This window comes from Puntigrus tetrazona, chromosome 22, assembly GCF_018831695.1.
Source record: "Puntigrus tetrazona isolate hp1 chromosome 22, ASM1883169v1, whole genome shotgun sequence".
NCBI lineage: Eukaryota > Metazoa > Chordata > Actinopteri > Cypriniformes > Cyprinidae > Puntigrus > Puntigrus tetrazona.
Window position 1 is genome coordinate 8,569,732 of NC_056720.1, and position 8,197 is coordinate 8,577,928.

The 8,197-nt window shown below is 40.0% G+C and overlaps 1 protein-coding gene across 1 annotated transcript; it reads left to right on the plus strand.

Annotated features, from left to right (window-relative positions):
• Nucleotides 1-17: 17 nt before the first annotated feature.
• On the plus strand, nt 18-7,887 carry stil (STIL centriolar assembly protein). Its single transcript, XM_043222231.1, has 17 exons — nt 18-311; nt 547-633; nt 720-827; nt 1,346-1,461; nt 1,558-1,739; nt 2,509-2,750; nt 2,824-2,907; nt 3,057-3,143; nt 3,477-3,624; nt 3,863-3,972; nt 4,110-4,236; nt 4,329-5,342; nt 5,415-5,550; nt 5,632-5,833; nt 5,956-6,100; nt 6,200-6,486; nt 6,706-7,887. The coding sequence occupies exons 2-17, from the start codon at nt 548-550 to the stop codon at nt 7,427-7,429; spliced, it is 3,798 nt and encodes a 1,265-aa protein (XP_043078166.1). The 5' UTR covers nt 18-311; nt 547; the 3' UTR covers nt 7,430-7,887.
• Nucleotides 7,888-8,197: the final 310 nt, after the last annotated feature.

Below are 8,197 nucleotides of genomic sequence, written 5' to 3' on the forward strand. Positions count from 1 at the left end.
GCCATTGGAACCTGGAAACAGCGCCACAATTTATTTTTGAGTTGTTGCGTTTGCTGAATGCCTTCGTCTTGGATTTCATTGTTTATTGACAACAACTGGTATTTCTCCGTTTTCTGACACGCTAAACGAGTTCAATTATTAACGCGCGGGTGGCTATACACGACTTGGCGCGGTTAGTGCCGCTCGAAGGGCTGGAAAGGACGGTTTTAACACATTTGTGGTCCGTCTTCACGCTCACACCCAGCCGGACTTGCAGTGTTTCGATTAAAAACACGACGAAGGCATGCTTGAAGCGTTCAGACGGCCTAAAGGTACGATATTATACACCCTACGTGAGTTACAAGAAGCTCTGGACTGCATGTTGAAGGTTTTTAAGTGTTTTTAGAAGTATTGCTGTGTTAGCATGTAAGCTAAGTCACCAAATCTGCCGAACTCACCAAAACATCATGTCTGAGATGTTATGAAAACGCATTAGTAGTGTATTATTCAGTGCTAGAGCAGATTCATTGCAGCTTTAGTTTATTAAAAAGAGAAATATTTCGACAGGATGAATCGTGTACAAGTGGATTTTAAAGGGTTGCCGGCCCACATCCTGGAGAACAGTGTTAGAGCAGAATCCCTTCAAAACCTCAGGTAACTACTGTACATGGTTTTAAAACTGTATTGTTCATCTATTTGTTGCTGTTCAATAAAAGTTTTTTTCCCCTCATGTTTTTAAGGTCATCAGACAATGTCCTTACTCCACTGACATTCCCAAAATCTAAAGTCTCTCTCTGGGATCCAACTCCCAGCGGGGATGTTGTCAGTCTGCATTTCTCATATTACAGGTAAATCTTTTTGTCAATTATATTTTTGGATGAACCATCTTTTGTTTTTAATAAAATTATCAATGGTAGGTTTTTTTTTCTTAAATCAGGCAACCCACCTGATTATAGTATTATATTAATTTACTATTATTGTTCATTAATTTTTTAACTTTTTATCATTTTCTTTTAATAATTTGTCATAGCTCTATTTAGATTGAATTCAATTTTATTTCAGTTTTAGTAAATTTAATACATTTTATGTCACCATTAGTGTTATATTCTTGAGTGATGATATGTGTTAGAGATGGCAAATTGTATTTTGCATTTAGCCTTATTGCTACTTATTGTATGTTTATCATTGTTAGCCTATTTATAATAAGAATCAAATACATTTTTGGGTGTGTGTGCTCAGTTATTTTTGCTAATTTTAGGTCTAATTTTAGCATTTATATACGTTTTTATATATATATATTATTATTATTATTTTTTTTTTTTTTTTTTTTTTACTTTAATTTTATGGCTCATTTGATGTATTTCAGGAATCCTAGACTGTTACTTGTGGAAAAAGCATTACGTTTAGCTCACCGCCATGCTAGACAGACCAGCAAGCCTCGGTTTTTCTGCTTCCTGCTCGGGACGCTGGCAGTAGATGGTGGTTAGTATTGAGAGCCTGTGTTAGGACATCCTATAATGATTGTTTGATATTTAAAGATTTTGCATCTGTATATTAACTAATATTTTCTTTTCCTAGACGAGGAAGGTGTGGTGATAACGCTAGATCGTTTTGATCCGGGCAGAGAGCAGACGGGATTTCCTGGGAAAGCACCAACTGCCCTGCTCCCCGGAGACATCCTTGTGCCATGTGTATTTGAAGCCCAGCATGCTACTGGCAGCACAGTGCACTCGAGGGAGGATTTGAACATCTCGTTTAAGGTAGTCGAGCTGAGAATTGCTCAAAGCACATGTTTAACACATAACAGCTGGGGATCTTTCCTCCTGTTTCTGTGGCAACGTATTAAAACATAATGGTAATCAACGTCACCATGTAACCTGTCGGTAACAGCTGCCCTGATTGTGACCGTGTTCCTTAGAGACGGGTGATTGTTAGTGTGGTGCACTGCTCCCATCTGCCATGGTTTTCTTGGTTTCTTAATTTGGTTTGAGTAGTTCTTAATTTAACCATGGATGTGTTATTATTTTAAACTAGTACATTTTAAGTTTTATTAAAAAAAAAAAGTTAACTCAATAGTTTGAGCTCTTTTTTTGTTGTTTGTTTTGTTTTTAAGAAATTAAGTTTATTATGCAAGAATGTATGAAAAGCATCTAAAATTGTTACAAAAACAGGTGTCATAAATAATATTTTTAACGTTCTATTAAGAGAAAATGATTGCCATAAAAATATTATGCAGCACAACTGTTTTCTGTGATAAATACTTATTGTGCAGCATATTAGACTTATGTATGTGTGTGTGTGTGTATGTATGTGTATGTATATGTTTTACTTTTATTATTATTAATGTATTATAAGAGGCTACTTTCAGAAACATTAAATATTGCCCTATTTTGAAAGATATATTAATTTTAAAATTAATTAGTGAATATATATATATATATATATATATATATATATATATATATATATATTTAAGTACATGAAGATTATATTGTTGACCAATGCTTATTTGCGCATCTCATTTTTCAGATGCTTCAACATTGCTGCTGCAGTAAAGAGATGCTGGAGTTGTCCAAACTCCTCACCTTGCGAGCTCGTCTCAGCTGCTCCGAGAACATGGACAGGCTCACCTTTGACCTGTCTTGGGCGGCTGTGACTTTGGCCTGTACTCTAGATGCCAACCCTGTCCGGGCAGTGCCCATCATCCCAACTGCACTGGCCAGGAACCTCAGCAGCCCCGCAGGTGTGACCCAAAACAGCAGGAAACGAGGGTAAGGACTTGTCTTGTTTCCTTATATGGCCATGTTTTGTTGTTGTTTTAAAATGTGACGTATTTTGTCTCAGGTTTCTTACCATGGATCAGACCAGGAAACTTCTGCTCATACTTGAATCTGATCCCAAGGCTTACACTCTGCCGCTAGTAGGAATGTAAGTACTTTTATTGTTTAGAAATGTTGAATTTCTTACAGCTTTATACGGGCTGCTGGCAGGTATTATAATTTAGCCCTATTAATTACATACTTGGAGTCCTGCAAGATGTTCAGAGTAAGTGTGTAATAGTTGTTGTCCTGTGGCAGATGGATGAGTGGTGTTACACACATCCATAATCCCCTTGTGTGGGCGTGGTGTCTGAGGTACCTGCACAGCTCCGCCCTCCAGGACAAGTGAGTGTCCCATCCATCTGCTGTTTTGCCAGTCGGTTACCTTCAAAAGGGCTCAAATTTAAAGAAAAAATTTAAATGTCTCTGTTTTTGTATGTTATTCTGATTAAAAATGTTTTTGTAATATTTCAAGTTATGACAAATTTCTCAACTTCTGAAAAGAAATTTGATTTTGGAACCATAGAATATTAAATAATTTTAGATAATTTTTAAATAATACAATATTAACCAAAGATGTTACTTTTCATGATGTAATCAAATGCTGGTCTGATTATAGAATGATAAATTAAGAAATTATTTATTAAAATAAATCAATTCCTGGTTTTATTTTTCCAGAGTGATGTCGGAGGGAGGCGCTTTCCTGGTGGTTCTGTATTCCCTGACTCACCGGGATCCTGAGTTCTACCAGTGTAAGCCATGTGTCGGACAACAACAAATGAGCTTTCAACTTCTCACCAGCACAGAGTCCTTCACACTTTACAAGGTTAGCCTGTTTATGGCTTTGCCATCAAATTGTCAGTTTTATTGAATAAATTCCTCACTCAGCAAGTTTGTGTCAAATCAGATATTTCAGTGTATTTCTAGTGCAGTTGTGTTTTTACATTTGATGTGAGCTGTCTTTGGAGTTAGAGTTATTGCTTAGCTAACATACTGTACTAAATCATTTTTAGGGTTGCTTTTCTTTAAAAGTTTTTAGTTATACTACTTAATTTCTGATATAGAATGTAGAGCCTTCAGAAGCACGACCTTTACAATTTGACCTCAGCGCTGAGAACCGAAATCAGGAAACTGTGCTGTTTGAGGAAGTTCTCTCCCAGACCGTGTTAAATGGGTACAGTCTTTTTATTTCTCTAAAAGCATGACACAAACGTTGATGTTTATCTTTGGCTATTTGCTTTATTTGACAGAATACAAAATAATGTTAGCAAGAGGAAATATGACACACTATATCCTCTTTGTCCCTTTTAGGACAACACTTGCAGCATCGTCAGGTGCTCCACAGAATAAACTGTCTATCAGCGATCATGACTCAGGTGTAGAAGATGAAGACCTCTCTCCTCGGCCGTCCCCAAACCCTCATCCTGTCAGTCAGCAGGTTTGTTAATTTGTGGCCTTGCACCCTTTATGTACATCTTTTGTAAGAAAACTTCACACCCAGTAACTTCCATTTCAAATATTTCTCTTCAGACTAGACGTGTTCATCCTTCAGTACCAGAACTCTCAATGGTATTAGATGGCAGCTTTTTGGATGGGAGTGTGGCTAACACGCAAGACTCGACTCCTGTCCCTCATAGACTTTCAAATGTCAGGCGGAGAAGTACTAGCCCTGCCCACCAGGGCCTCTCAATCTTGAGACCTCCAGAACAGGGTTGCGTTGCAGGACCTCCTCCAATCCGAAGACCTTTAACTCCCATCCTCTCCCAGCCAAAAATGAAACTACATCATAATCCGGGACAACAGACACCACAACCCAATGTGAATCGTAAATCAATGCCCTCAATGAAAAGATCAAGAGAAGGCTCGTCAGCATCATCTGCATCATCATCTTCATCGTCTTCCTCGACAAAGAATGCTGCTTCACCCCATGGCTCTTTTCATCAACAAAGGCAGCATTCTTCCCAAGGTTTCCCAACCAAACCTCAGCCGATTTATTCTGGGCCCTCATCATCAGCTCACGCCGGTGCCAGAAAGAGCTCAGCAATGCCTAGTCAGACCCCCATTCATCATCCTTCCCAACACAGGCTCTTCCATAGCACCCCAGCGGCTAACCCTTGCAGCTGTTGCATCAACCAACCCAGTCACGTTCCCTTGTATCAAAACAACACCTGGCAAGGGACACCAGCGTATCCCACTGCAGCACATAATCCTTGTGGTTTTCATTGCACCCCTGAGAGTGTCCCACCTGGGGATCACTGCCTTTCGCCCTCTCGGCAGTCTTTGGGTTGTCACATATCTCCAACTAAAAGTCCTGTTTGCCACCCCGCTGTTCCAGGTCACCACTCTCCTTTACCTGGTCCATGTGTCCCCACAGTTAACCCCAACAAAGGGTCCGTTGAGCAAGTCCCGCCCTGTCAAGCCCAGTGCTGCCAAGTCCAGTCTACTCGGGTAGGATGCTTGGACACACCCATGGGTCTTCTTCCTGCTGATGCCTACAGGATGCTTATGGATCAAGAGCGTCAGCTGAAGCTACTTCAACTCCAGGTTTGTAATAATAAGCCAAATGTATTAAAGTTGACCTGTCATTGCATGTTGTTAACTGACTTTCCTCAACAGATTCAGAAACTTCTTGAGTCTCAGAGCAAAACACCTCAGGTATCATCTGCAGAACGTGATCCTCAACAGGAAAGAGTCAATCAGACGCCCACATCTCCACCGAAACAAACAAGTGTCAGTGTTGCTGTAGGAACAGGTGCTTTGATGGAAGGTTTCATTTTTCTGAATTTGTTTCAGATTCCTTTCAATGCATAACATGTTTACTGTTTGTTTTTAGGGGCTAGTTTGTTTTGGAACACCCCTGAGGAGGCCTACGCACATGAGGCCCCAAGTCTGGATTGGCAAACTAAGATGGAGCCAAAGTCTGGAAGTCAAAATGACAGTATAGTCACTTCCAGACTTGGATCCGAAAATGTACTTTGTTACACTGAAGATCAGAGTACAGGATCCCCTCTACTTCCGACATCTCCAAAACCCAAGTAAAGATCCCTGTGTTGACCCATAATGAACCGTAAACCATTTTTTGAAATTGTTCATGTGTGATTACACTATTGTTTTTCCATGCAATATTTGATGTATTTGTTTTATTTGTCTTTGGCAGTGTGTCTTCTGGTTTCGGTGCCCATATGTTTCAGAGTCCAGTGTTGGGAGAGAGTGCTAGCATGTATTATAACTCTCAGTCACAGAGTAACAATCAGTCTGAAAACCAAGAAATGGACAACCCAACATTTTACAAAGAACTACTGGTATGAACCAAGTTTTATCTTTTTTTTTTTACATATTTAACTATATATTGACGCATTATGAATGTTCAGACTAACTTTATGCCTCGATTCCTACTGCAGGGTCAAGTACAAAGTCGTCTGCAAGACTCGGCAATTGTGGATGAAAAGGTAGAGAAAGACCAACAAAGTGTCCCGAACAGACAAAGTCTGTCCCCTGTAGGCCATCAATCGAAGAACTCGCCAACATCTTCCATACCCCAAACTCAAAAAACAAAGCACAAATCCAGTCCACCACATCAGGACCGTGTCTTGAGCGCAACATTAAGACAGCTGCAACAGTTTGGGGTGAACATAGACTTAGACTCTGAGCAGGGAAAGACGACTCGTGCTACTGTGGAAAGTGCCAGGTAAAGACATTGTCAATGACTAATCGCTTTGTTGTGTTTTTATTTTATTTTAATTTCTTTTATTGTTATTTAAATCTTGTAATTATTTTATTTCCTCTTTTGTAAAGCACTTTGAATTACCATTGTGTATGAAATGTGCTATATAAATAAACTTGCCTTGCCTTGCTTTATCAAAGCTATGATTAAAAGTCTTATGTCTAACATAATTTTCCTCTTCAGTACCCTCGCCTGCATTAACCCAGAGGCAGTGATTCCAAGACTTGCTCTTTCTGAACCAGTGGGGACCAGCATTTGGGGACCAAGTGGCAGTGTAGACCTCAGCCTCGAGGCCAATGCCATTGCACTTAAGTACTTAAGCGATTCGCAACTGTCAAGACTCTCACTGGGCGGTCAATCCTCCGGCCCCCGTCCAGACCCCAGCATGATTCTCCTGAGAAGACCTGCTGCGGAAAAGAGCAGCGTTGGACTTAGTATACTGTCCCCCAGCAATATGTCTCTAGCTACCTGTAAGTACATGAAGAAATACGGACTGATTGAAGGAGAAAACAGCAGTGAGGAAGAGCAGGAGGATGCCGTCCTGGTAGATTCGGCTCTCGGGTGTTCGGTACAGAACGAAACTTCCAAGAATGTGAGCTTTGGGCAAGACCGTGAAGACCATAGCGCTGCCGTTTTCAAAAACATCACAAACAAGCCAGTCGCCAATGTATGCATATCTCCCATTGAGTCTCAGGAGCAGTTAATCCAGAACTTGCGGCCTAAAATGCAGCTGCTCATGCGTGGCGGGACAAACCCAGAGAAGGAGAACGATGCAAAGAAAGGTCTGACTCAGCGTAGGTCCTCGCTAACCGAAAACCAGAGAACGCAGGAAGTCACAGAGCCTGAGGGGTCAGTGGGAAATTTCCTGGATCTGAGTAGGTTACGCCAGCTCCCCAAGCTCTTCTAAAATGCATCATGGGGTTTTTCCAAACAGATCCCTTTGTGACACAAAGGCTTGCCAAGAAATGTTTTGTTTTTAAACCAACCATTCCATTGTTTACATGGTATAACATGATTTTAAGTGTACAGACTCTTTTCAGTGAAAGCTTTTAAGTATGTTTTATTGTCTGTAACATTTCATCCCGTCACCTTAATGTTATTTCACGTGGAAGCTTTTACATGTTTACCTGATGACTCCTTATGTGTCATGTACAGACTCAAGTGCCTTCTATGAATTGACTCACTTAAGGCAGTATTGTTTTCTTGTTACTAATTTTAACTCTCACTTGTTTTACTGCATTACTTGATGTTATTGTTAAATTGGAAAAACCTTTTCAGAGGGAGAACCACTGCTCGAGTTTTCATCTTTTGTATGTTTTTAAATGGCTCCATGTACATGTATGTGTCGCATAATTAAATTACATTCTTTTATATAATTTCATTTTGCATGTTTTATCGCTGTCCGCTGTGCTTCTCTTAAGAATATCTAAACATCAGAGACTTCTGTGTCAACTAATTAGTAGGTAAATGTTTGACTTGCCAAATATACCTGGTGACAAAACTGTATGCGATTTACATAATAGTATCTAAGTCCTTTTGAGCCTAACCACCCTAACACCCTAGCGACTGCATACCAATGCGCTAAACACCACATGGAGAGCCTTAGCAACCGTATTGGAACATGATAGATTCACGATCTGTTTTACCATAAACAGACCCTTTGCTCAAAGCTTAT

Coding starts and splice junctions, on each gene's coding strand:
- stil (XM_043222231.1), top strand. CDS start 548: ATGAATCGTGTACAAGTGGATTTTAAAGGGTTGCCGGCCCACATCCTG. Junction 1,740..2,508: donor ATTTGAACATCTCGTTTAAG/GTAGTCGAGCTG, acceptor CTCATTTTTCAG/ATGCTTCAACATTGCTGCTG. Junction 3,973..4,109: donor TCCCAGACCGTGTTAAATGG/GTACAGTCTTTT, acceptor TGTCCCTTTTAG/GACAACACTTGCAGCATCGT.